The sequence below is a fragment of the Scyliorhinus canicula genome, chromosome 22 (genome assembly GCF_902713615.1).
Source record: "Scyliorhinus canicula chromosome 22, sScyCan1.1, whole genome shotgun sequence".
Lineage (NCBI taxonomy): Eukaryota > Metazoa > Chordata > Chondrichthyes > Carcharhiniformes > Scyliorhinidae > Scyliorhinus > Scyliorhinus canicula.
Window position 1 is genome coordinate 21552144 of NC_052167.1, and position 13572 is coordinate 21565715.

General features: G+C 49.1%; 1 protein-coding gene across 4 annotated transcripts in view; it reads right to left on the bottom strand.

The window, feature by feature from the left end:
* The window catches only part of LOC119956043 (A disintegrin and metalloproteinase with thrombospondin motifs 14-like), a 180686-nt gene that overhangs the window by 90752 nt on the left and 76362 nt on the right, over positions 1 to 13572 (bottom strand). For 3 of the 4 annotated variants that reach the window (XM_038782813.1, XM_038782812.1, XM_038782815.1), the window contains one exon: positions 2742 to 2825. The exons of the other annotated variant lie outside the window; for it this stretch is intronic. In XM_038782813.1, coding sequence (XP_038638741.1) covers positions 2742 to 2825 — 84 coding nt within the window. The remainder of the gene's footprint in view (positions 1 to 2741; positions 2826 to 13572) is intronic. 4 annotated transcript variants of the gene reach the window in all.

Here is a 13572-nt window from a genome sequence, read left to right on the forward strand (position 1 = left end):
GGGGGTTGTTGGGTTACGGGCATAGGGTGGATACGTGGGTTTGAGTAGGGTGATCATTGCTCGGCACAACATCGAGGGCCGAAGGGCCTGTTCTGTGCTGTACTGTTCTATGTTCTACAGCGTTTTCAAATATATACCATAATTATCGTTCTCTCCCAACAAAGAATCTACTCTACAGTATTCGACACAAGGGCCGGGATTCTCACCTACCCGGAGGGGCGGGGGGTCCCGGTGTGTTGGAGTGGCGGGAACCACTCCGGCGTCGGGCCGCCCCAAAGATGTGGAAGTCTCCGCACCTTTAGGGGCCAAGCCCTCACATTGAGGGGCTAGGCCCGCGCCGGAGTGGATGGCGCTCCACCGGCTGGCGTGAACGGCCTTTGGCGCCACGCCAGCCGGGGCCGAAAGGACTTCACCGGCCGGCGTAAGTCCGCGCATGCGCCGGAGCGTCAGCGGCTGCTGACGTCATCCCGGCGCAGGGGAGGGGGTCTCTTCCGCCTCCGCCATGGTGAAGACCATGGCGAAGGCGGAAGGAAAAGAGTGAGCCCACGGCACAGTCCCGCCGGCCGATCGGTGGGCCTCGATCATGGGCCAGGCCACCGTGGGGGCACCCCCCCGGGGCCAGATCGGTCCCCCTCCCCCAGGACCCCGGCGCCCGCCCGCGCCGCCTGCTCCCGCCGGTAAGGTAGGTGGTTTAATCCACGCCGCGGCAGAGGGTTGACAGCGGCGGGAGTTCAGCCCATCGCGGGCCGGAGAATCGCTGGGGGGGGGGGGGGGGGGGGGGGCCATCGACCGGCGCGATTCCCACCCCTGCCGAATCTCTGCTGGCAGAGAATTCAGGACAGTCTGGTACAAAATCGGTCAAATGGACACTGTGTGCGGGATTCTCCGACCCTCCGCCGGGTCGGAGAATCGCCCGGGGACGGCGTCAATCCCTGTGCGTGCGGGTTATTTATCTATTGGGTGTGAGGTTTCAGGCTATTTTGCTGCTGCTATAGGCCCAATGATTATTTTGCTTACAATCAGCACAGGCGGAGGTGAGAGGCAAACGAACATCAATCAAAAGTTTTTTGATCGACCAATTTTAAAATTATACAACGAAAAATGGATCTTCAGTGTTATTTTTCTTTTTAAATTTAGTACCTACCTGGGTAGGGTGCTCTTTCCAAGAACCGGTGCAGACTCGATGGGCCGAATGGCCTCCTTCTGCACTGTAAATTCTATGAAATGATTTTTTTCCAATCAAGGGGCAATTTTAGCCTGGCCAATCCACCTATCCTGCACATCTTTGGGTTGTGGGGGCAAAACCCACGCAAACGCGGGGAGAATGTGCAAACTCCACACGGACAGTGACTTAGAGCCGGGATCGAACCTGGGACGTCGACACCGCGAGGCAGCAGTGCTAACCACTGGGCCACCGTGCTGCCCTATCTTCAGTGTTAAGATACACTCTTGGGCAGATGCCACCAGGAGTTTGTTTTGTTCTGTATTTTGGGTGAGATTGTTGTTTGCAATTTACTTTTTCCCTCCCCCCCATAAAAATAAATGAATTGGTCATTTGAATGTGTGGTTCAACATTGGTATCCAACAGTCTGGTTTTGCATATTCTTTAGCTTCATCAACTGCATATACGCAGTTTAAAAACAACCCGGAACTGGTGCCAGTAAAAGTGACCGTGGAGCCGTTAAAGAGAATTGGAGCAACTCGACTAGTTCTCCAATGCCCTCTGGGAAGAAACCCCGGGACTACACCAACGTGGTGGACTCAGGAATGCCCTCTGAAGTTTCCTCAAGTGCCAGGATATCAAAACCTCTGCAAAATCCACTACCAGCACCTGATGGCAACGAGGGAGAGCCATAAACGCAGACCGTGCCAGATCCCAAGGCTTATGCCCCACGCGTCTCCACCTGCATTTCTTTATAGAATCCCTACAGTGTAGGAGGCCATTCAGCCCATCGGTTCCGCACCGACCCTCTGAAAGAGCATCCCACTCCCCCGGCCCATCCCCGTAAGCCCACTTAACCCAAACATCCCAGGACACTAAGGGCCAATCCTGCACATTTTCGGATAATCTCATGCTAGTATCATATAATTTTTATTCCTTTCTCCCTCATAGATCATAGAATTTACAGTGCCGAAGGAGGCCATTCGGCCCATCGAGTCTGCACCGGCTCCTGGAAAGTGCACCCTACCCAAGGTTAACACCTCCACCCCATCCCCATAACTCAGTAACCCCACCCAACACTAAGGGCAATTTTGGACACTAAGGGCAATTTATCATGTCCAATCCACCTAACTTGCACATCTTTGGACTGCGGGAGGAAACCGGAGCACCCGGAGGAAACCCACACACACACGGGGAGGATGTGCAGACTCCGCAAAGACAGTGACCCAAGCCGGGAATCGAACCTGGGACCATGGAGCTGTGAAGCAATTGTGCTAACCGCTATGCTACCGTGCTGTCCTCATGAACTTATCTAGTTTCCCTTTAAATGTACGATCACCATCCATTTACCTCACCTATTCCTTTGGTAATGTTTGCCCTGGATTCACTACTGTATTTCCTCGTGACCATCTTATATTTATGACTGCCACCTTTGACTTCACGGGGTATTGAAATTTCAGCACGTTATAATTCATTCAAAAAAATCTGCCATCTGTTGTGGTAAATAAATAATTAACAGCTCCATTTAACGTCCAGCAATTAGCAACTTGGGCAACACCGCCTGTTGACACTGACTCACCTGTCTGTAGCCTACCATAATCATCCTGACCAAAACCATGTTGATGTGCGTACCCAATGATTCATCATGGTAGATTTCGTCAACCTGTAACAACAAAACCAAATGGTCTCAAGCTCAAGTATGTTGAAGTAAATGTGCTCCTGCTGGACAAGTTACTGCACAGAGGTGATTGCTGACGTGTTCCATCCTTTCTCAGATATTCTCTGTGCCACAGATTTTCTCTGTTTACTCAAGCAGTCAGCTTTGGAAAAATCAAAACTGGAACACAGGACAATGTCAGTTTTTCTCTCTAATTAACACCCAGCTAATAAAATTTCAGAAAGTTGGGGCGCCAATGAGGCACAGTGGTTAGCATTGCTGCATCACTGCTCCAGGGTCCTGGGTTCAAATTCGGTCTCGGGTAACTGTGTGGAGTTTGAACTTTCTCCCCGTGTCTGCGTGGGTTTCCTCCGGGTGCTCCGCTTTCCTCCCGCAATCCAAACGTGCAGGTTAGGTGGCTTGGCCATGCTAAAATTGCCCTTCTTGTCCAAAAAGGATAGGTAGGGTTACTGGGATGGGGTGGAGCTGTGGGGTTAAATAGGCTGCTCTTTCCAAAGGCCGGTGCAGACTGGATGGGCTGAATGGCCTCCTTCTGCACTGTAAATTCTATGAAATGCCTCCCCGGACAGGCGCCGGAATGTGGCGACTAGGGGCTTTTCACAGTAACTTCATTGAAGTCTACTCGTGACAATAAGCGATTTTCATTTCATTCCATTTTTTCATTTTGAAACTTGGCGAACGATTTTATGGCGAACGATTTTATGAACAGGTTATTAATAAAGCTGTTTTTAAAACATATTTATGAATTGGAGATCTGTGGGAACTTATTTTTGTATTTTCTAAGTTGTGATTCATCGTCATCTATAAAAGTGACATCAGGGAAGATTACTCTCAATTCAGGTGACATCTAGTGGCAAACTTCAATCCTACCACTATATTACTGGTCAATACACCTGGAATTCTAAATCAAATGATCAACTCATTCACTTCTGACCCCCACTAACAAGAAAAGCAAAAGAAAAAAACTCACTAATGAAACCAATCCTAAAATAGAACATAATTAATTTAAGTCCTCAAAATTAGTCACAAAGGATCGGATACAATTCACCAAATAAGGAACTTCGGACAAATTGCCTGAATAATTCTCATCATGTCTCTGCACTTGTTTGAGTTTAATGGAATAAATGTCTCTACAAATGTCTCTACAGGGCAGCACGGTAGCACAGTGGTTAGCACTGTGGCTTCACAGCGCCAGGGTCAAAGGTTCGATTCCCGGCTTGGGTCACTGCCTGTGCGGAGTTTGCACGTCCTCCCCGTGTCTGCGTGGGTTTCCTCCAGGTGCTCTGGTTTCCTCCCACAGTCTAAAGACGTGCAGGTTAGGTGGATTGGCCGTGATAAATTGCCCTTCGTGTCCAAAAAGGTTAGGAGGGGTTATTGGGTTACGGGGATAGGGTGGAAGTGAGGGCTTAAGTGGGTCGGTGCAGACTCGATGGTTCAAATGGCCTCTTTCTGCACTGTATGTTCTAAGATTGATTAGGCAGGGCCTTCATGAGTAACTGAGCCGGGACCGGAGGTCGAATAGCTCAATTGACCGGGAGGCCGGTTCGTGATGTGGAGCCGTGCCAACATAACAATGATGGGAGATTGGACGAAAGAGCCACAGCTGTAATTTTATTGGCTAGGGGGGGCAACTATACAGAATTAACACGAAATCTACCTTGATGTTCTCACACATTTCTTTAACATTTTGTTTTGAAAGAGACAGAGAAAATAGACACAGGTTTATTACCTCTTAAATGAAAAGTCACACAAACCAACTTCATTGCGCTTGGGAATGAAGACAATAGAACGCAAGAGCGCCAACTTTAAATCACGTGTTCCCATTGAGCCCTCCGCTGCGCAAACATCTTGAGCAGTCGGATTAGAAAGGCAAATCTCTCCTCAGCTCCTGAATGGTCAAATCCGCCTCCCTTAGCTGTGCATATAGTTCAATCAAAAGAAATATTGCCTTAATCTGTGAAAACACTTCTCGCCGCTTTAGCGGCTTCATACAGAGTGGACGTGTTGACACTGGAAGGGATTCAATAGCTGAAGAAAGACGCGAGAAGCCGCTAATGTAGAACAATAAACGGAAGGGTGGCGAAAAAATAAATATGCCCACTCTGACATCAGCAGAGGACAAAGCTGACATTCAGCAAATCCCATTCGCCGGCCCGCACTGAACGACAGATCAATCTCCTGGCAGCGTGGAGTCTCCAGCAAGGCATCCTCTTTCATTGTGGCACACATAATGACAGGGAAGGTAACTTTCGTGTTTTCCATTGCGGGATCAGCTGCCCTTAAGAGTATCGATTTACCTGCTGGGTTAGCCGGTTGACCAATTAGCCAATATGCAAGGGAAGGGCCCGGTGGTCATACTCGGGAGAATTTTAAACGCAACCAAGGACTAAAAGAGTGTCCTGGATAAAGAAAAAAGCACTCCTATTGCGAGGGAAAGCTTCCAACAGGCTGCATGCAAGCTCACTGGTGCAACCGGACGGAGGCCCTTCAGGGGATCAGGGTTTGTTACTGTTAAAGGGAAAAATTCTTCTCTGAGGCAGAGGACCACGAAAACTATTTCAACAACGCAGATATTTAGAATCATCTTCTTCAATAGCTTCACTTGGGCAGTTATCGTTTTGACATTTAGCATCGTATTCATAATAAAAGTACTAATTCTAAAACGCTGAACGGTTAAAAAGAAAAGTTTCAGCTCCTACAGTCAACAGTCGAGAAGAGCGACAAAGCAGAGTTGATTTCCCAACTAAGGAGTTGTGTGTTAAAGGTAGCTTTTGAAACGAAACCAAATTCCAATAAACCCATAATTAGCTTGGCGAAAGGCATTATTGCTGGCCTAGAATTGCGATATTTAATTAAAGCACCACTGGAATGTGATGCTTGGATGAGGTGTGCGTCGCTCCTGAATCAATGACATTATTCTCATTTTTCTCTGTTTTCGAACAAGTGTTCAAGAGTTAGTCAAAATGAATGGATGGAGGACTGTGTGAGGGCTGATGTGCGACTGGCCACCGACAGCTAGTGTGGCAGGTAAAGGAACTTGTAAAATTACCCCTATAATAGGCATTCTGAAGGCTCCACGGCAATAGCACCAGCTCGAGTTGCAGAGAGTAGCAAGCTGTCAGTTTCAACCCCAGTCTTAGAATCACAGAATCCCTATTGTGTGGAAAGAGGTCATTCAGCCCATCGTTTGCACCATCCTTTGAAAGAGCACCCTACCCAGGCCCACTCCATCACTGCAATTCCAGCGAACCGTTGGACATCAACGGTCAATTTAGCATGGCCAAACCGGTTTAGCTCACTTGGCTACAGGGCTGCTTCATGATGCAGAGCGAGGACAACAGCGTGGGTTCAATTCCTGTACCAGCCGATGTTATTCATGAAGGCCCCGCCTTCCCGATCTTGCCCCTCGCCTGGAGGTGTGATGATCCTCAAGTTAAATCACCACCAGACAGTTGTCCCCCTCAAAAGGAGAAAGCAGCCTCTGGTCATCTGGGGCTAAGGCGAGTTTACCTTCCATCTTTGGTCTTGCAATGGTGGCCAACTACACTAAGGTAGCAGTGGAGATATAATTTATCCTCGTATCCAATGTCCCAGGAAGAGAGAAAACAATCAAGTTTCCAATGCCATCCATTGCACTGGCATAACCAGGTAAGCTGAATCCGAAATTGCAGTAGTGACTGTGGAGTGCTACTCTTTTGAGAGTCAATTCTGCAAATCAAATATTTATTGAATTATAAAAACATACTTCAATCGTGTCATTTTAATTTTGAGTTGAGTTGAACATGGCATAAGTTCAGCTCGCAAAAAGTTATTTTTCTCTAGCTATTCCAATCCCTACAGGGAGAATGGACAAGTAAAACCTTTATTGAAGTAACACATCTGTTCTAATGAGATTAGCTCCAATATCAGAGATGTAATCTACAGCTCTTACCTAAAAAACCTATGGCATGACTACAACAAAATGACACACTTCTGTCAAAAAATGAGTATCCTACGTAGAGTTTGTACACGAATGAGGTTTTCTGTGTCCAAGATCCAGAATTATTTTTATTAATACAATAATGACTACATGTTAATTGACGATGTTTCAGGCCAACAGGAAATAATTCTTCATGTCAGCTGTAATTCACAAGATGCCAAGTATCTCTTGGCAAAGCAGCCAGCAGAAAGGATCTCCAAACGTTTAAGAGGAAACGCCCCCCAATTCTAAACGGGTATTGCGATCTAACTTTGATAAATGCGTAAACAAAGGCGGCCTGGGGCAAGCGGTGAGGGAACCAAGAAGACGGGCGGAGACCTACTTGACCTCATCCATGTCGTAAATGCATCTGTTCATGACAGCATTGTTGTGAGTTACGACTGCACAGTCCTTTTTGGACAAAGTCCTGTCTTCGCATTGAGAACATCCCATCATTGTGTTGTGTGGCATTACCACCCTGCTAAATGAGATTGATTTCAAACAGATCTAGTAGCTCAAAACGGAGAATCCATGAGGCACTGTGGGCCATCAGCAGCACCTCGCGGTAGAATGCCCCACTCTGCCATCACCATCAGCCCTAGTTCAATGAAGAGTGCAGGAGTGGCAGCAGGCAGACCTGGTTGTGCAGTGCCTACCTGGTTAAGCTACAACCCAGGACTATCTGCAGACCAAACAACGCGAGTAGTATCGATTCCACAGACAGCGGAATAGAGCGAAGCTCTGCAGTTCTGCACAACCAGCCGTGAATGATGATAGACAATTTTAAAAACTCGCTAGAGGAGACTCCACAAATATCCCCACCCTCTGTGATGGGGAAGCACAGCACACCATTGCAAAAGACAAGGACGAAGCATTTTCAACAATTTTCAGCCAGAAATACAGAGTGGATGATACATCTCGGCCTCCTCGAGAGGTCCCCAGCAACACAGGTGCCAGTCTTCAGCGAATTTGATTCACTCCAAGTGATATCAAGGCTGAAGGCACTGGATAACTCAAAGGCTATGGGCACTAACCATAATCCAGCAATTGTACTGAAGATATGTGCCCCAGACCTAGCCGAACCCCAAGCTAAGCTGTTGCAGTACGGGTACAATGCTCAAATCCATTCAGCAATGTGGAACATTTACCAGCTATGCCCTGTCCACAAAAAGCAGGACAAATCCAATCCAGCCAATTACCGCCCCATCAGTCTACTCCACCATCAGCAGTGAGGCGGTGGCGTAGTGGTATTGGACGAGTAAACCAGAGACCCAGAGTTCATGCTCTGGGGGCCCAGGTTCAAATCCCCCCCACTGCAGATGGTGAAATTTGAATTCAATAAAAATCAGGAATTAAAAGTCTAATGATGACCATGAAACCGTTGTCGATTGTCGTAAAAACCCATCTGGTTCACAAATGCCCTTCAGGGAAGGAAATCTGCTGCCCTTACCTGGTCTGGCCTACATGTGATTCCAGATGTACAGGGCAATGAGGTGGACTCTTAACTGCCCCCTGAAGGGCAATTAGGGATGGGCAATGCTGGCCCAGCCTGCAATGCCCACGTCCCATGAACGAATAAAAAAAAAGTAACAGAAGGGTTGTCGACAGTGTCATCAAGTGGCACTGAACTCAGCAATAATCACCTCGCTGCTGCTCAGTTTGGGTTCCGCCTGGACCATCCAGTTCCTGACCTCATTACAGACTTGGGTCTAACGGAGCTGAACACAAGTGATTGCCCTTGACATCAAGGCATTTGACTAAGTCTGGCATCAAGGTGACCTAGCAAAACTGGAATCAATGGGAATTAGGCGGAACGCTCGCTACTGTTTGGAATCAAAGATGGCTGTGGTTATCGGAGGCCACTCAACTCGGATCCAAGGCATCGCTGCAGGAGATCCTCGTCCCAACCACGACTCGTTGTTTCATCGGTGACCTTCTTTCCATTATAAGGTCAAAAGTGTGGCTGCTTGGTCACTGCACAATGTTCAGCCCCATCCATGTCCACTGCAGCTTGGACAACATTCAGGCTCGAGTTGATAAGTAACAATCACGCCACGTAAATCTCAGGCAATGACTACCTCCCACAAGAGAGAATCTAGCCTTCTCCCCATTGAAGTATTGGGCACTGTGGACTTGTGAAGCAGACATATGCCACCAACACTGAAGGTGGCTCAACACTATTTTATTAACTACTGATAAAATAATAGACATACGATAACTGTGGGTTTACACGATGCTAGTTTAACTAGAGACCTGTGCCTGTCCGAACCAGTTGAATCTCTCAGCCTGTGGTGCGAGTCTGTGCTAGACTTGATGAGCTTCTGAGAGGCAGCATCCAGAATGAGCGGGAAAGGTGATGCCCTCTGCCTTTATGGTGCGTGTGTTCTAACTGGTGATTGGCTGCAGTGTTTGTGCATGTTGATTGGTCCGAGTGTATGTCCATCAGTGTGTGTCTGCACCATGATATACTGGTGTATATTATGACACCCATGGCATTCAATGGCACCCATGGACTTGCCATCGCGGACTCTCTGTCAGGGGTAGTGGCACAGTTGCAATGTTACCATTTAGTAATCCAGAGGCCCAGGCTAATGATCTGAGGACACAGGTTCGAATCCCACCACAGCAGCTTTAATGAATTTAAATTCATTTAATAAATCTAGGATTAGAAAGCTAATCTCAGTAATAGTGACCATGAAATCATTGCCGAACACACCTGGTTCACTAATGTCCTTTCGGGAAGGAAATCTGTGCATCCGTACCTGGTCTGGCCTACACGTGACTCCAGACCCACAACAATGTGGTTCAAAGCTCCCTAAAATGCTGAGCAAGACCCACAGTTGTATCAGACAGCTACAGGAATGAAACCAGACAGATCACCTCTGCAACAGAGACGACAACAGCCCCGTCACCCCTGCAACGTCCTCCTCACTAACATCTGGGGGGTGTGTGCCAAAATTGGGAGTCAAGGAGCAGCCTGGCACAGTCATACTCACTGAATCATAAATCACTATCCCTGAGCCACAAGGGGTGACGGTACAGTGGTACGTAGTTGGGAGCAACTTGCCCTGTGAGTTCTCAACATCAACTCTGGACGCCATGTCTCAGGGAATGGGAAAACATGAGCAAGGAAACTTGGCCAGGGTCACTCAGCTCCTGGCCTCATGGACAAAAGAGCTGGGCCGGAATTCTCCCCTACCCGGCGGGGCGGGGGGTCCCAGCGTAGCAGAGTGGGGCCAACCACTCTGCACCTTTAGGGGCTAGGGCCGCACCGGAGTGGTTTCCGTCACGCCAGCTGGCGCCAAAACCGGCGCCAACGGCCTTTGGCGCCCGCCGCCTGGCGTCGGGGCTGGCCGAAAGGCCTTCGCCAGTCCGCGCATGCGCCGGTACGTCAGCGGCCGCTGCCGTCACCACCGGCGCATGCGCGGTGGAGGGGGTCTCTTCCGCCTCCGCCATGGTGGAGGCCGTGGCGGCGGAAGAAAAAGAGTGCCCCCACGGCACAGACCCGCCCGCCGATCGGTGGACCTCGATCGCGGGCCAGGCCACCACGGGGACACCCCCCCCGGGGTCCGATCACCCCGCGCCCCTCCCCAGGATCCCGGGGGCCTGCTCGCGCCGCCAATCCCGCCGCCACCAGAGGTGCTCCAATTCCCGCCAGCGGGAGAGACCCGTCAGCAGCGGGACTTCGGCCCATCACGGGCCGGAGAATCGCCATGGGGGGCATGCCTATCGGCGCGGGGGGGCACGCCGATCAGTGGGGCATGTTTCCCGCTCGCGCCGATTCCCGGGTGGCGGAAAATTCCGGCCACGGCGGGGGCGGGATTTACGCCGGCCCGGGCGGTTCCCCGACAATGCGGGGGGTTGGAGAATTCCGCCCCTGAACTCAGGTATGGAGAATGACTGCCCTTGACATCAAAGCAGCATTTCACTGAGTGTGGCATCAAAGGCCGAGCAAAAGAGAGGTTATTGAGGATAATGGGAAAAAACTCTCCACTGGTTGGAGTCATACCTAGCACAAAGGAAAATTTGTTTGTTAGATGCCAATCATCTCAGTCCCAGGATATCGCTGCGGGAGTTCCTCAGGATTGTGTCCGAGGCCCAACTATCTTCAGCCATTTGAGGAATGACTTTTCCTCAATCATAAGGGATGTTCTCTGATGATTGCATAATGTTCTGCACCAGTCCCAAATACTCCGATACCAAAGCAGCTTGTGACTACATTGCAACAAGACCTGGACAATATTCAGGCTTGGGTAGATAAGTGGCAAATAACATTAGAAAGAGAGGTCATGGAAAGGCGGTAGATTTAGAACTGAGATGAGGAGGAACTTCTCGCAGATGGTGGTAAATTTGGTGAACTCACTGCCCCATAGTGCTGTGTAATCGGAGTCATTAAATGACTTAAAAAACGGGTTAAAGCGATATGGGGAACAGGTGGGGAGGTGGCTTTGAGATCAGCCATGATCTGATTGAATGGCGGAGCAGGCTCGAAGGACTGAATTGCTGACTTCTGCTCATACTTTCCGATGATACTATGTATCATAGATACTAATATAGATACATAGAGAGAATCTAACCATCTCCCCCTTAAGGTTGCAATGGCATTGTCATCATTGAATCCTTCGCCATCAACAATAGAGGGGCTACTATTGGCCAGAAACTTAATCTGACCAGGCATGTTAATACTGTAGTGACAAGTTCAGATTTGCAGCAAATAACTCACCTCCCGCCTCCCCAAAGCCTGATGCGTGATGAAATACTCTCCACTTGCCCAGATGATTGCAGCTCCAACAACACTCAAGAAGTTTGATGCCTTTCACGACAAAGTCGTCCATTTGACTGGCACCCTATCCGCCACGCTAATCATTCATTCGCTCCACCACCGACACAAACTGACAGTCGCACGTACCAACTATATAATGCACTGCAACAGTCTGTCGTGGCTCCTTCAACAGCACCTTCCAACCCTCGACCTCTATCGCGCAAAATGAGCACAGAGGGGGCATTGGAAGTACAACCTGCATGTTTCCATCCAAGTCACGCGTCAGCCTGACTCAGAACGAGACGCTGTTCCTCCGCTGTCGCTGGGTCAAAAACCCTGCAACGCCCACCCTCGCAGCACTGATGGTGCACCTACACCACAGGAACTACAGCAGTTCAAGGCGGCTCAGCACTACCGTCTCACAGGTAAATAGCAACGGGTGATAAATACTGGCCTAGACAGCAACATTCTCAGCCCATGAATGAATTAAAACGTGGCACCGGCTACAGTGAAGCGTTCGGCCTGTGCTGCACTCGGAGAGTCGGCCTGGTTTATGGGCTCAAATTTCTGAAGTGTAATTGAATCCATCACCTTCTGACTCAGGTATCCTGTTTTACTTTTGCATTTGATTCGTGGTATTACGTATCCTTACCATTAAACGCTCACATGTAATCCATTCACCTTTGTAGTATTGATGAGGGTCGCACAATGGGTAACACTGTTGATTCACAGCTCCCAGGTTCAATTCCCGGGTTGGGTCACTGTCTGTCCCGAGTCAACACGTGTCTACACGGGTTTCCTCCGGGTGCTCCGGTTTCCTCCCACAGTCCAAAGGTGTGCAGGTCAGGTGGATTGGCCATGCTAAATTGCTCCTTGGTGTCCAACAAAGAATGTTAGATGGAGTTACTGGGATAGGGTGGAGGTGTGGGCTTAAGTAGGGTGCTCTTTCCAAGGGCTGGTGCAGACACGATGGGCCAAATGGCCTCCTTCTGCACTGTAAATTCTATGATCAAAATGCTACTATTTGTACTTTGCTTCAGGCATAAAATTCAGGTCAGTTTAAGGGAAAAAGATTTAGAATCCTGCAGTAAGTCCGCCTAGCCAAATCTGTTTGCACCCTCATTGACGGTTCTTGGCATAGACAGACGTTGCTTGCGCCAGAGTCAAGTGTTATTTACACATGGTTCAGATGCAATTTGAAGATTGGCAACACCGATAAAAATTATTTTTGTTGACACAGCAAAAGAACAGCCGACTGGCAGGCTGTGGGGACAGATATCTGAGGCAGCTAAGCTCTTCGTCAATAGATCAATGTTAATAGAACTGATTTCTGGCACAGTTGAAACTTTTCACCCCAGAAACAAAACTTGTTGATTTAACTGGACAAGTTACGCAGTTGCTATTTTAGAGCACAGAACATACAGTGCGGAAGGAGGCCATTCGGCCCATCGAGTCTGCACCGACCCACTTAAGCCGTCTCTTCTCCCCCCCCCCCCCATCCCCGTAACCCAATAACCCAACCTAACCTTTTTGCTCACAAAGGCCAATTTAGCATGGCCAATCCACCTAACCTGCACATCTTTGGACTGTGGCAGAAACCGGAGCACCCGGAGGAAACCCACGCAGACATTGGGAGAAAGTGCAAACTCCACACAGATAGTCGGCCGAGGTCAGAATCGAACCAGGGTCCCTGGCACTGTGAGGCAGCAGTGCTAACCACTCTGCAGGAGATCCCCAGTGATGAGGGGGCTAGAAATCGTGAACTACAGATCATGGGAGGTTGCTGATCAGATCAGAGGGGCCAGAACTGGTACCACGGGAGGCCCAAGGGTTTTGCTTCAGTGGCTGCAGGGCAGCATGTATACTCCACTTGACCCACAAGGAGTGCTATAAAAAAAAATCCTACCTTGCTGAGCTGGCAGCTCTCGTCTGTATTTCGCCGCAGGGTTTCCAGAGTCATGGAAGCCGGCCAGAAACTGCTAAACTTTAATGAAACTACCAAATGCATGGAG